This window comes from Homalodisca vitripennis, chromosome 3 (genome assembly GCF_021130785.1).
Source record: "Homalodisca vitripennis isolate AUS2020 chromosome 3, UT_GWSS_2.1, whole genome shotgun sequence".
Taxonomy (NCBI): domain Eukaryota; kingdom Metazoa; phylum Arthropoda; class Insecta; order Hemiptera; family Cicadellidae; genus Homalodisca; species Homalodisca vitripennis.
The window spans coordinates 110,869,653-110,885,400 of record NC_060209.1 but is presented as its reverse complement, the minus strand read 5'-3'; the positions used below and the strand labels follow the sequence as shown (position 1 = coordinate 110,885,400).

The 15,748-nt window shown below is 36.2% G+C and overlaps 2 protein-coding genes across 2 annotated transcripts in view; one reads left to right on the top strand and one right to left on the bottom strand.

Moving 5' to 3' along the window:
- Positions 1-12,512, bottom strand: part of LOC124357303 (protein argonaute-1-like) — a 39,532-nt gene extending 27,020 nt beyond the window's left edge. The window contains exon 1 of the mRNA XM_046808965.1: positions 12,361-12,512. The gene's annotated coding sequence lies outside the window, so the exon portion shown is untranslated. The remainder of the gene's footprint in view (positions 1-12,360) is intronic.
- The window catches only part of LOC124358318 (protein argonaute-2-like), a 206,365-nt gene that overhangs the window by 155,856 nt on the left and 34,761 nt on the right, over positions 1-15,748 (top strand). The window contains exon 18 of the mRNA XM_046810617.1: positions 10,432-10,603. Within this exon, the coding sequence (XP_046666573.1) occupies positions 10,432-10,603 (172 nt within the window). The remainder of the gene's footprint in view (positions 1-10,431; positions 10,604-15,748) is intronic.

Genomic DNA, 15,748 nt, shown 5'->3' with positions numbered 1-15,748 from the left:
TCCAATAAGCACTTCCCAACAATCCTTTTTTATAGCGCCAAATACAGAGGACGAAATAAAGTCTGTTGTATGAAGTCTAAAAAATAAGAGATCTACTGGATATGATAATTTTTCTGCGAAACTATTAAGATTTATTGTGGATGATGTAGCGCCAGTACTCACTTATATTATCAATAACAGTTTTAATCAAGGTATATTTCCAGAACGCCTAAAATTGGGTTCTGTTGTACCAATTCTTAAAAGTAAAACAATATACGTCCAATTAGTTTACTTTCAATTTTTTCCAAATTATTTGAAAAACTAATGGGTATAAGATTGTGTAGATATTCAGACAAAATATATTTTCTTAGTAGTAATCAATTTGGTTATGTAAAGAGTAAATCAACCGAAGATGCTTTATGTTACAGAAAATATTTACAATGGCCCTAACTCTAATTGTAAACACATTGGGACTTTATACATTTAAAAAAAAAGCATTCGATTTAGTGTTGATCATGAGATTCTCTTAGGTAAGCTGGAGGCGATAGGTATTAGGGGAACAGCATTGTGTTGGTTTAGATGTTTCTTGGTAGGCAGACAACAAAAAGTATAAGTTGTAATAAGCGCAAATTGGAGACATTGCCTCATTTGTTCCTTCAACCCACAATATTATTAAATTTACATTCAAGCGGTGCTTCACCCCGGACGGCATTCGGGTCTTGAGGAGTCTTCTGGAGGGTGAATCATGGCATGAGCTTTTTGGAGCCGCTGATGTTGATGAAATGTTTGACTCATTTCTTGCAATTTTGTCATTTTATGTTGATTGTGTTTTTCCTACAAAAAAGATTAAGTTCGGTACATGGGGCACTCAGATGAGGATTCCTTTGGATGAAGATCTAAAAAACTTCATAATCGCCTTTTGTTTCTCTACTCGCTGTCTAAGCATCTTGACTCTTCTCATCCTTTGAGAGTTTCTTTTATTCAAACCAAGAAGGAGTTTAGGAATCGCATCCATTCCGCCAAAGCGAAAAAAAAGTATTGACCTACATCAGCGGGGCTCAGAATAAACAGCGAGCTGCTTGGAATGTGGTTAAGGATCTCATTCCTGATAAGAAAGCTAATGCCTTCACACATATTACGCTTAATGACGAGAAGGGCGATCCGATGAACAATCCTAGGATGATTTCAGAGAAATTCAACATCCATTTTGCAGAAATAAGCCAGAGTTTGAGAGATTCTGAGGGTAATTCTTCATTTGTTCCTCCTAGATCATTGTCTTCATCAAGTATGAGTTCCTCTATATTTTTTGCTCCAACTGATAAGAATGAAATCATCTCAGTCGTAAAGTCCTTGAAAACAAGCAATTCAGCAGGATTTGATGGAGTTTTCATCCAGGATTTTGTTGAGCTGTATAGATATATTGGCTGATCCTCTTGCACAGATTGCGAACTCGTCATTTGAATCTGGGAAGTTCCCATCACACTTGAAGCTCTCAATTGTAAAACCTATATTTAAGAAAAAAGGAAGTCCAAATGAACTTAGCAATTACCGCCCCATTTCGATCCTTTCTACATTTTCAAAAGTTCTTGAAAAGGCTTGTGCTGACCAGACTTTCCAATTACCTGTCTGTCAATGGGAATTTTACATGACCATCAATATGGCTTTCGTGAGGGGTTGTCTACAGTCAATGCAAATTTTAGTCTTCTAAACTGAGGTATCAAACTCATTGGATAACAGAAATCACGTGTTTGGCTTATTTTTGGATCTTACGAAGGCTTTCGATGTTGTGGATCACGGGTTGTTGCTCAGAAACTTGAAAAACTTGGGTATTAGAGGGAAAGCTTTTGATTGGATTGCTTCTTATCTCCTGAACCGTAGACAGATTGTTGAAATTCCTTTTATTGATGATACCAGGCTGCTTAAGAAAACAATTTCTGAGGAGCGAGAAGTACGCACTGGAGTTCCCCAAGGCTCCGTACTTGGTCCTTTATTATTTTTACTGTTCATAAATGACATCCATCGAAGCGTGAAAGGTTCCAAGTTGTTTTTGTTTGCTGATGATACCTCTTTGGTCATCTCTGGTTGCAATCGAGCCGAGCTTGAAATCCAAACCTTTGTTCAGGCCAGTAATTTGCTGCAGTGGTTGGGTGAAAACTCTCTGTTTGTAAATACATCTAAAACCAATTTTCTTGATTTTGGAATTAGAAAGTCTGCTAAAACGTTGATTGAATCACAAAACATTATGATTGGAGAGTCAGAAATGTGTCCTTCTTTGAATGTTAATTATCTTGGAATTGTTTTGGATGATCAGCTAAACTTTTTTAGTCACATTGATAAAGTCACGAAAAAACTAAGCAGCTGCATATTTTTTGATGTATAGACTATCCTGTTTTGCTAGTGAGGAAATTCTTTTGCTTACTTACTATGGCTGTTTTTATCCTTACCTTTGCTATGGAGTCTCTATATGGGGATAGCGAGAGTAAGAAAACTCAATATGTTTTTCGTCTCCAGAAAAGAAGCTATACGGATTATTTTCAAGTTGAGTCGTTCCCAGTCTTGTAGAGGTTACTTTCGCAGTAATAATATCCTTACGTTCCCATCCATTTATATCCTTCAGTGTCTTTCTTTTTACAAAAAGTATCCCCACCTTTTTTTCAGTCAACGTTAATCCAGCCCATAATTACTCCTTAAGAAAAAGAAACAACCTAATCCTACCCTGCCATAAAACATCTTTTTTTTGAAAAACAAAGTCTTTACTCCTGCATCCGCCTTTTTAACTCTTTGCCATCCTGTTTGAAAATTGTTGTGGACGATATGGAATTTCAAAATCGTCTGAAAAAAATTTCTTATTTCGAGAGAATATTACAGTGTCCGGGAATACGTTGAGGATAATAAATTGTAGATCACTCCTGTTATATTGATTTGGTCTTGTTGTGTTTGATCTGTCAGTAGTCTATACTTTAAGTTAGGATATTATAATTTTCTTGACGAATGCCTATGCATGTTATGTTTTTGGCAATAAACGAATTGATTGATTGATTGATTGATTGTAATTACAGCTCTCCAAAAGTAGTTGAATCTGGTGTCTCTCAGGGCTCAGTGACCTCTGCAGTTCTCTTCCTGATATTCTTAAATGATTTATTGGAACTTAATTTTCATGGCAAAAGTCAGTGCTTTTGCAGACGACATAACATTATTTTATTCAAATAAAGATTCTGTTGTACTTTTTTATTTAATCAATCAAGATCTCTTGCTGCTAATACAATGGTGCCTCCAAAACAATATGCAAATAAATGTAAAAAAAAAAATTTGTCAATTTTGATCTTTGTGGTTTTGAAATACCGCTTCCTCTCATCTACCATTCTGTTTTATGTAACTTAACAGTGTGTGGTTGTCTATTTTTGGAGTAAACCATTTTAAGTATCTGGGGATTATTTTGGACAAAAAATGAGTTTTGAACAACATATTAATAGTTTGAATAAAAAATGAAAATCTGTTATTAGAATTTTTACTTTTTAAAAGAACGCTTTGTAATAGTGATCTACACTCCCTATATTTTGGCTTAATAAACTCTAGATTCCAATATGGTATAATATGTTGGGGCTGGACATACAAGCATTTGACAGAAAAATTCAGAACCACCCAAAACTACTTTTTACAGGTTGTGTTAAAAAAACTAAAAAGAGAAAGTTTCTTTCCCCTCTACAAAGAAATAAATATTAATCCTATTCAACATTTTGTGTACAAAGTCCTAAGATTGTTTTTTATTAGAAGAGGGAATGTAGGCAATGACAATATATGTACATTATTGTACTAGATATGTAAATAGAAATAATTCTAGACTACCCAAAGTAAATAAATCCATTTTTCACAATTCATTTCAGTATTTGGGACCAAAGTTTTTTAATCACATCCGATAACACATTGAAATACTCCAAATTAAAAAAGTTGTAAAAAAATAATTATTTGGCTTACTTTGCAGCAAGACATTGGCTATTTTAGTACTGTGATGTCATAAGGTGTAAGGTACTTTGGTATTTTCGTGGTCTTTGTCTATATTATATATTGCTTCTTATCATTGTTTATTGGTATTTATTGATATTTATTAGTTTTTTTTTGTTAATTATATTTGTGGTGTATAATTTATTTGTTTTGTGTATTTGTTTATTGTATATAATTTATTTTCTGAATGGTACTATCACATAAAATTTTAATAGATACCCAAATGGCGGTTCAAAGTAATCTAAGATGCTAGACTCTCGTTAATCTATATTTATTGTTTTTTTAAATTTACTAACTGGCCACAGTACAAAAGCAAAAGTAAAAGTGGTCAGTCAATTTCCAAACATAGTAATTTTTACAATTGTGGGTATATTGATTTGAAATAAATTCATTTATTCATTATTATTGAAATTTCTCCCCTCTAAGAGATTCCTGATTTAAAAGTTATGATAAGCAGCAGGTTTGATGATGCAAACTTGAGAGTTTTTAATTGTTATCTCTCTAAAGAAAAATGACTTGATATTTTAAACTCTGATGATACAAACTTAAAATATAACTTTTTTATTGATAAATTTAAGTACTATTTCGACTTATCCTTTCTTGAATTTACAAGAGGCTGTAAAGGAGAAAGCTAAGAAAACCAGACTCAGCCCAGATACAATAAAACTTAAGGATGAATTGAATGACCTTCACCAATGAACAAAGGATTTGGAATCTACAAACTTTTTATGAGAAAACTGAAGACGGCTAAAGTAAAAGTCTAGTGAAATACTATGCGAAATTGAGTCATCTGATTGTAAAACAAAAGTAATTTGGCAAATAATAAACAATAGAAAGCCTATGAAGGGAAAATACTCCTAAGAGTTGTTTATTAGATGCTGATGGCGAACTGACTTATGATCCTTGCCAATGCACATTGCCAATAAATTGAACAATTAATTTGTTAATGCCAATGAATACAATGTAATATTTATAAATGATTCATCATCAAACTCAATTTTAGCAGAACAGCCTAAAGCTTCATTTTCCTTGTATCAGTTTTTTTTTTGTTCTCATAGGACAAGAATCTTATAAATTACACGTAGTCCCATAAGAACCTTTGCGCTGCTTCTAAAGTGACAGGATATTCAGGATGGGTAAGGTTAGGGGGTAGAGTCACCTTCTATCAAGATCCATGAGAAGAATTTAGAGCACTAATCTCAAAGTCATGTCACACCAAAAGAAGGGAAGGCCAGCTCTAAACCAACCTCTCCAGTCAAAGTAGACAGGGCGTGGCATACCCCAAAAACCTCTGATATTTAAGGAACAAACCCCACCAACTCCAACAGTCATTTCCCACAGTAGACTAGACCTATCAAATTACTCTTGCACCCCAGAATCTCGAGATTTGCAGTTGGTGATATGCTGCTCCTGGACATCCATAAGGTTGCCCACATTAAAGTGACACATCAGTTTTTGCTGTGCGCAGTGGTAGGTTCAACCATCCAGAAGTGATCCCTGCTGGGTGATGAAATATCAGTTAGAATGTTAAAAGATATAGCAGAACATATTAGATACCTTATAAACTTCTCATTTGCCTTTACACCGTTCGTAAAAATGGGGTCTATTAAAAGTTCTGGAACTCAAGACTTCTCTGGTGTAAGATTTTATATTTTTCAGGTTGAAAGACGTCATCAAAGAAAGGAATTTTAGACATTTGAAAGAGTCTTTCTTGGAATCTATATAAGTCTACCAATACAACAGTCAAAGTGTGTCTGTGTACCAAAATATTTGTTTAAGCAACCAGAGATAGTTCGAAAAAATTCAGAGAGAAATTCAGAGCCACCTGTTGGAGGTCTGTAGCTTGCAATTATCATCAATTTGCCTTTATTAGCTAATTTCACTGAAAAAGCAGCCAGTTTGCAGATTCCTTCTAGTACATCACCCCCCAGTGCTTGAAATGTTATGTTAGTTCGGCTCCAGACACCAACTCCTCCCCTTTTTATATGAGACTTGCAGAAAGCAGTCTGACTCACATAATTCTCTAAACAAAGGTTCTGAAAATGAGTATCTTTAAGAAAATGCTCACTAAAACATATAAAATTAGGGCTCTCCTCATCTAGAAAAATTTCGGTTTCATTAAGTTTATTGAGAAGGCCTCTTATATTCTGATGAGCTAACTTTATAGAGTTTCGCTGTCACTTATTAGCCTCAGTGTTTTGTTAAATTTTTACGGTGGACAAATATAGGCATTAACAAAGTATTATCATGCAGAGCAGCTACGTTTTTTTAAGTAAGGTTGACTTTGGAAATTTTGGGATTTAGAGAAGAGGAGTCACACCTAAAGAAGACTCCAAGAAGGACGACCTCGGACCCGACAATGAACTCAAGAAACCACCAAACCATCCAGCTCCTCCTTGAACTCAATACAGTGCCCATTTACAATGTTATTGGTACCTCCCATCAAAATAATACCATTTTTATTCATGGTGAAAACTTCAATTTTTGCACTTTTAAGTATTTCATCATACTTAGTATTAGGTTTTACCAAGGTTAACTCACTTGCACCACCCTTTGCTCTCATTTCCAACAAATTAGAAACACTCTTTTTCTCTTATCGTTTACACTCTGATTTAATAGAGTGAGTTCTTTGTTTGGACTAATTTATGGTGACCTTTATGTTTGTTTCTTAAACCAAAAGCTTTGCTACCAGGATTTGACAAAACATCTGGTGGGAAAAGAATTCTAGAACTGAAAAGGTATTTTTCAAGGGTATATCAGTATATTGAGACTTTGATAAGGCTTTAGTTCTCTTACTCTTTTTACTTTTTATGACTTTCCACTTTTTACTATTAACCTTTCTTAAATTAAGAGCTAGAGATTTCTCTTTACAAACTACAGCCTGACTGATGGCTTTCAAACTGAGGGGAGACATTACATTTGTGTCTGATTGTCAAATCAAATCAAATCAAATCTGTTTTATTGCTGAGACAATAATTACATTGTATGGCAAATGTCAATTTATTAATAATGATATCCTAACATTTCTGTTATTCATACTATAATACACACACAGAGACACAATCTTTACAATCACACCTCTTTCATTCATCACCAATGCAACCCACTTCGAACAGTGGTGTCAGTCTTCTAATTGGGCGGCCTCCCAGTTGAAAGCCAAAAACTCATTTGCATTATAACATGCTTGAGACACCAAGAAGCATTTTAGACAAGTCTTTGGCATTGGAGTATCTTTGATTGAATTGGGCAGTCTGTTGAGGAACGCCCGCTTGTAAAGGCAGGCGTTCATAAACCACCGTTCTGTGTCTACAAGTTCGGTACTTTACTCTGCCAAGTGTCTCATACATGTGTATGTCTTGGCCTCTGGTTTATTCATACAAAAAATAGTTGTTTCCAATATGTAGAGACATGGCAGAGTCAACAGTTGCAATTTCTTGAAAACTTGCATAAACACCTCTCTGAATTAGATTTTTGCAATGATTCGAATTGCTTTTTTTTTTTGGAGCCTGAAAGCTCTTTGGGACTGAGTGTTAGCGCAATATCCCCAAAGGATCACTCCATAGCGTAGGTGGGGGTATTGTAACTACTGTAGCATAACATGAGCAATATAAGCAATTTTACTCACGAGAACTGTCGCAAGTACTTACTACAGTTCTATCGCTGGTTCTTCCGGGAATGAAGACGAAGTCTGTTCACACACGACAGTGATGTCTCGGCAATGTTTATAATTGAAATTTTAATAGCCGACACTGTTCTCCAGTTCTTGTAACCAACTGTCCTGCACTGGTTGCGGCTGCGCTCACGAGAGCTCTTGCGCCTGTTTAGACTAGCGACGTTTAGTTGGACGCAAAGCTTCCGCTATTTTTGCCTGTGTAAACACAGTTCAGTCGTAATTTGGATATGACCGTGATATCAAAACATAACACCACTTCCTTTGTTTAAACCTATATAATTTGATGACATTTGGAGCGTGTGTGAGGACATTAAACGTTTCTCCTGCCGCTCAACTCTCAGCTCTGTCAAATTACGGCTTGATTTTATAAGTTCTTAGAGACGGAAAACTTATTTTTAAAATTTTCCCGGTCCGTTAAATTTCCGGTTTCCCGGTCCGGTGGCCACCCTGAGTATATTGTGGTCAACGCAGTCAAATGCTTTGGACAGATCCAGGAACACACTCGTGTGGTTCCAACATTCAATCCCCTCTACAATCATATCCACAAGACCAACAACTGCGTTGTTTGCCGATTTACCCTTTCTGAACCCAAACTGTTCATTTGAGAGTTGATTGTATTTGTCCAAAAAGTGCAGCATTCTTATAAGAAAAATCTTTTCAAAAATTTTGCTGAATACTAGCAAAATTGAGACAGGTCGGTAGTTATTTATAGAAGCTGGGTCATCTTTCTTAAAAATTGTAATGACTTTTGCAATTTTAAGGAGAGAGGGAAATACTCCTGTTTGGAATGAATAATTTACTAATTCAGTTAAGGGTCTCACTAAATGCTTGTAGCATTTTTTAATGAGCCACGGGGACATCAGATTGAGCTGCTGGATAATTAGGTGAAGATCATCCTCAACAACAGGCGGCAACAACATTGATGCTGCTGGGCTCTGCCTTCGCAAGGGACATACTTTAGGGTCAGATGACCGAGGACTTTGCCCGTCAGCATCGGATGTGAAAAATTCGTTAAACCGACTGGCAATCTAAGTCTCATCCTCAACAAGCCTATCCCCAAATTTAATTTTGATTTGTTTGTGTGCATTTGTTTTATTGTTTATGATTAATTAAGAGTGTCGGTAAACAATTTAAACTGTTGGTCTACAGGTTGAGATGAATTTAGAAATTTTCATCTTTCTTTAGAAAGGGAAGCGTTAAGGTGAGCGATGTTTTCTGGCCTTATGTCTATTATTGTTTGTTTAATTTTGGGCTCCCTTATAAGTTGTATCCTACTAACGACGGCCTCTTAGCCATAATGGTCAGATATAGCTGTATTCACCACAGACACTGTGACACTTGGGTGATTGGTGATTAACATCGATTACAGTTTTTGTTGTAGCTGTCACTCTCGTTGGAGATTTGACTAACAAATCAAGCTCAAATGACCTAAGTAAATCGACCAATCGAATTGTTGCATGGCGAAGTGTTGTCCAACTTGGTCGATGTTGAAATCCCCCATAATGACAAAATGCTGATGTCAGTAACTATTCGAATTTTGAAAAGGAGGTGTCTTCGTTTCCACTGAGAGACCTGTAAATTCCGATCACGAAGAATTTTAATGTTTTTGTTTGAAGTTTGATACCAACTGCTTCGAAATCTTTTTCAATTGAATTCTTGATCGGAAAGGGGGCAGACGAGAAATTTTGTTTCAGAAAAATGGCAACTCCTCCTCCTCTGGAGTGGGATCGGCAATATGCGGAAGCCAATTTATAATTTGGAATTTAGCACAGTACAACGTTGTCCTTGTTGAAACCGTTTTCCGTTATTACAAAAAGAGGAGGTGATGGAGGCGGTGGGGGTGGCAATGAAGATTTTTGTAGTGATGGCGGAGGTGGTGATGGTGACCGGCCAGCAGTGACTAAGCTAGCCTTCTTCAGGCCGACCACCACCAGTTCGGCAAGAAGCCACTTTCCCCTCATAGTCAGGTGCTGGCCATGGCGAGTGAAGTGTCGCCTCCCGATGGTGTTGAAGTCCAGCAGCACAGACCCCTTACACCTGATACACAGCTCCCTTATGTAGTTGTTAACACAAGTTGTCTCTTAATAAGGTGGGAGGGGGAGAGGTTGTGGCGATAAGGCACTGTTGATACCAAGCTTTACGGGTGCGCATGGTGATCTGGTTTTCCAATTGCTGGTAGATGACCGACTGGCTCCGATGTCATTCGCTCCGGCAATCAAAACGCTACAGCTTCCCGGGGAGGAGGTTGACTCCCCTCAACCCCACCCAACAGTCCGGTTCCAGGCTTTTCTTCTTTTTTTTTCCACTCTGGTGAACTCATTTTCACTACCTCTGCACAAATCTTCCAGCGCCTCATAGCTATTTGAAACTACTATATTAAATCTAGGGATTTCTTGAACTAAATTTTTATTTTCCTCCTCTAGACATCTTATTAAGGCAATCATTTTTTAAATTTCTTATCTAAGAGTTGAAAATTTACGGTAGGGTCACTTTAGATCTTGTATTTCTTTTTCAAGGTCGGCTATTTTCTTAGACTGCACTATAATATTTTTCTGAGATGCCAGGGAGTTCCTCGGTTTGAGCTGATGCATTTATATAGTTTGTGTAAGATTTTTTATGAGGTGTCACCGATGTTGATGATGTAAATATTGCATCCGTGAATTGTAACAGTTGTTGGTCCGATTCAATAGTGATCGAGGATAACTTTAACCTCGGTCTTAAACTTGGCGACTTCTGCTTTCAACCTTGCGTTTTCTACTAATAATGTGGTGTTAAAGGCGACGCAGACGGCGGCATGATGTCGGGGCCAGGCGTGGAGAAGGCAGGAGCGCGGGACGCGGGCGGTACAGCAGAGTCGGGTGGTGGTGTGGGGGGTGCGAGTGACACAGCAGTCGCAGGCTGCTGCAGCGGTGATGACAGTGTACGCATGGTCACTGGATGCACGCCGCTGTGTTTATCGTTGCACACAGTCACTTTAGTCATGTTTACATCTGATTTTATTTATTCGCCACAATTACGGCCTATATACATTGCCAAGAACTTTCTCCAGATTTTAATACTCTGTGCAGCCTGTATTTGTAACTGTTGAATAATATACATGGTGTGCCAGTTCTGGTTTTTTCTATTGAAAACATCGTCCAGTCGTAAAATAAATATATAGACTTATCTTTAATAAAGTGTTTACAAATAAATAATATAAAATTTTAACAATATAACAAATAGATAAAATATGAATGGTAAAACAACGGGGTTAAAATTTTATAAATTAAAATTAAGAAATGGAGCGATAAAAATATATCTCCTTGACTGAGAATCGAACCGGGTAACTCAGGTATAGACTACTATACTGACTGTGCTACAGCCACAGGACGGTAGTAACTGTCCAGTCAATTCAAACAGTGCGGTGCTCCGTAATAGATGAAAGAACCAGGGAAAGAACACTATTTGTAAGCAAGTTTAACCTTTAAAATTGTGGTTACGAACTTTATATCAGTTGCTTACTTACAAGACAAATATAGTTTAGTCCTCATGCACATTCCACTTGCAATATAAATAAAATAAATGTTCCGAGCGTGGCAACTGTCAATAATAATCGAAAACCTTTTTAAATTTGTAATAAATTACGGACTAGCATGTTTACCGTGTAGGACCAGGCCTACCAACCTCATGTCGTGCAAGACAGTTTTGTTTTTTACAGCGAACTGAAAAGAAATTGTATCCACTAGTGCTCAATTTAGACCAGAGCCCAGAATGGTTTAGGTTAGCGTCATCCAAGGAATCCAAATGATAAGGATTTATTTACAATAATTACAAACAACAGACTCCAGTGTGAGTTAACTAAATTCTTACTAAACACAATATTCAAATACAAAATGAGGGGACAGCACAGAGACAACCCAATGTGCCCGAATGCAAATCAACTAGTTCTAAGTAATTGGATAGCAGTTTGGTTTTTGTTATTATTTTTAACTGACTAATGTAAGATGGCCTTTATAAAATCATTAATTCCTTAGTTCCTAACTCTCTGAGTTGCTTTTATTTGTGTACTAATATAAGCTGGAACAACAATTAAATATATAATTATAAAACTTCCCTATATCAGATAGTTGTATATAGGAAATGGTGAGTAGGTAAGAGAGGATTGCAGTAAATTTACAAAATAGTGTCATGGCATAGCCTTGGGGGCTCTATGCTACCCTCAATCCATCAGTTTAATTTTTTTTAACCTCTAGCTCCGTCTTGAGTGCACACATACATTCAAGTGTCAATACCCAACTTGGGAAGGATAGGTTAAGGAATAGGAACTAGTTCAACAACAAATAAACCAGAGACCGTGTTTTTTGTGTTTTAAGGTGATTAAAAGAAGTACCGGTTGTTTAAATGAGTTATAATTTTGAGCCTTTATTTTTTTTATCGTCAATATAATATTGTGATATTTTTTTTATAGAGACATATCTCATAACCTAGAAAACTAATGATACATTAGTAGCCATTATCAGTTAACATACAGCATCTTATCCGTAACGATCGAGCACATACAACATAGAGAGGTCAAGGTGAGTGGCAAGTGAGGTTGACTGTTGTGTAGATTCCACAACCTAATTGCTGCCACTGAGCCTAGGGGCAAGTGTCAGGCTCATGTTTACAGTATTGTCTTGTTCTAAGGACAGTAAAATAAGAATACACAGTAATATCTCAATACATACCATCTACATTAAGAAATGGCCTCCACCCCAAAGCAGAACTTTGGTAGAATCCATACCACAATTCTAGTCCATTTCCTAGACTAATTATCTGATTTTTGGGAGGTGTGAAGAAAGATCTCCCTACTGGTGTGAAACTGGAACAAATGCAAATTTAAATTACTTGATGTTAATTTGAAAGTATATGATATAAGACAAATAAAAATTACGTTTCATTAATTTTCAATCACCTATAAATCTAAATCTGATCCTTTTTACATATATTCTTTTTTGTTTTTTACATTTCTTAACCAGGGTGGTCACTCAAAGCCTCTTTTCAAATTCCCAGTTTTTCCAGCTGAAAATTTCCGATTCTCTACACTATTTTCAAACAAAATAAGTAACGTTAATACTGTATTTAACCCTTACACAGAGTACAACTATGATAGTCGGCATCAGCTGTATTTGCAAGAAATGCTACAAAGCTGCAGTGCTAGCAAATTTTGTTGCTGGCGATATGTGAGAACTTCGGTGATGATTTATCGCTATAAGAGAATCTGCACAACTAATATAGCATAATGTGGATAAAAGAAGCATTTTACTCACGAGAATGCTACATCGCTGTTTGTTCCAGGAGTCAATATGAAGTCTGTTCACACACGGCTGTAATGTCTCGGCAATTTTTATAATTGTAATTTTAATAGCTGACACTGTCCTCCAGTTCTTGCGACACTGGTTGCGACAGTGCTTGCGAGAGCTCTTGCACCCATTAACACACCATTTTGACAGTCAGACTGAATCGCCCCCAATTCTTGAAATAAATCTTTCTCCTGCCGCTCAGCCCTCGGCTCATTCTGTCATTGCTGTGCAACATGTCAGATACAAACGCGCCCTTATTGGCGTTACTTGTTGTAGCTTATCCACTACTTTCTTCTCCAAAATTTATCTTATCAGGCCTGGTAAAAATACAAATTAAATTCTAGTGTACTCAAAAACCAATGTTGCACTTCTTATCAAGCCGTCAAACATATTATATTATTCAACAAACTGAACTATTCAGCCTGTTTATAGGGTGAATACTGTGCATTTTAGGCCTGTGTTATCTATCTAACACACATCTTGTCAAAATACTATTTTCACTCAAGAATAAGTATGGACAACTTCGTCTGGAGACCCCACATCGACTTTTGAACAATACTTAAAATAGGAAAAACTCGTTTGTATAATTGTCAATTGTGTCACTACCACTCTGTCCCTTAATGCATACTTTTCCTTTAGTGCTGGATTCCGGAACAATCAGTTAGCCGATTCAAGCAATTCATTATTTCATTGTTTTTTTTCTTTTTTTTTTAGGATGGGCTTGCCACGCCACAGGAGTAGAACTAACCAAGATAAACTTCACTACACTAATGGAGGCAACCCTCAGATGAAGCTCACAAACATATGTCGATCTTAATTCATAATTTTACAAACTATGACACATAAAATACAATGTTTCGAGATTAATAATGGGGGGTGGGGGGGGGGGGGGGTGGGGGGGGGGGGGGGTGGGGGGGGGGGGGGGTGGGGGGGGGGGGGGGTGGGGGGGGGGGGGGGTGGGGGGGGGGGGGAAAAAAATTAAAATTAAATAACAAAATTATTTAATTATTTTTTAGTTTATTGTGTTTTACTGAAAAAACAAAAGCGTTTTAACCGTGGAAAACCAGTTTATTTTACAGAGAATATTGTTTCCTACATGTGTACCATTTTAACTTATTTGGAATACAAATTAATAATAAAATTATAAAAAATTTATCATGTTGCTACAAAAGCAATAAAAAAGTTGTTATTCGGAAATATCAGTACAGCATCGTAAATCTAAAAGTAATTGGAGTTATACGAATTCTTAGTTTATTTTACAATATAGTGAAATCAAAATAGGCATAAGTCAATAAAATGTACTGTTTACAATGGCATAAAGTAAAAAAAGTATATACACTATGTACAAACAATTTTCACTCAGAGCATTATTTACACGTTTCCCAAAGCAAAGAGAATGGCAGCCCTCTTTGCACCAACTGCAAATCTAGATTTTATTTCATGATTGCTTGTAGTTTTGACCAGATGTTGGAGGTTGTGAAATAAGGTTATAGGTAGGATCTGCGTCCGAGTCGTCATCAAATGGAATTTAAGAATCAGACGAATCTAGCTCCCTATCAAGTTCACTTGTTCTCAGGTTCTCATATGCCATTATCATCACAATTCACTCAAAAAGTATTGGTACGAAAGCAAACATTACTACCTCGAAAACACAGAACAACAAACGGACAGAACATAAATATCTAGACAGCTGGCATCCGGCCGCGGCGGCGAGGCGAGTCACTACGCAGTATACAGTCATCAGCTGACAGAGCTATTGTATTGCTGCTGTGTAATATTTTGTAGTTCATTCAAAACAATATTTTTAATATCCTTAATACTTTTAACAAAGTGTATATGGTTTAAAGTATATAATAAAATTATATTTTAAATTCTAACGTTATTATATTACTTATTAAAAATACCAAAATTCTGGCGTCCAGAAATCGACCGCCTGGTCCTATTAGCGTGATTTATGAACGTCCAGAAAGCGACCGGTCTGATGAGTAAAAATCGACTGCTTGGGGTCCAAAGGGTTAAAAACCGTTGTGGTACTTCCTTTGCATAAGAATGGACTGAATAATGACTGCAACAATTTCTGACCAAAATCTTTACTCTTAACTTTTACAAAGATTTTTGAAAAAAAAATATGAAAAAAAGATTAGTTAAATTTCTTGAGCAAACCCATTTCTTTTGTAAAAATTAGTTTGGTTTCAGAGGGGGCTTGAGTACTGAAACTGCGTTAAAAAACTTTATCGATGACGTATTTGAACCGATCAATTCAGGACGCAAAGTCAGTGGATTATTTTTATATTTAAAGAAAGCTTACAACACTGTAGATCATGACGTTCTTTTAAATAAATTATACTGCGGTATCAGAGGAAATGTTCTTTCCTGGTTTTCAAGCTACTTGAACAATAGGAAACAATGTGTAAACATTAACAACACTTTCAGTGACTTTGATATAATAAAAAGTGGAGTACCCTAAGGGTCAGCATAAGTGCAATATTGTTTATACTATATATCAATTATCTCTGTAATTATAATTTATATGGTAAAATAACATCATTTGCTGACGACACAGCATTTAATTACATAAAAGATGACTGAAATGATATAGAAGAAGCAATGAGTATAGATTTTAAAGTCCTTCAATGATGGTTCTCAAAGAACAATATGTTATTAAGTCCGGAAAAAACCTAGTACTTACATTTTAGCCTGAAAAAAGATCCACACAAATTTTACCAATAAATTTTATACAATTGTGTGATTTGTTTGTGTACAAACAAAGAGT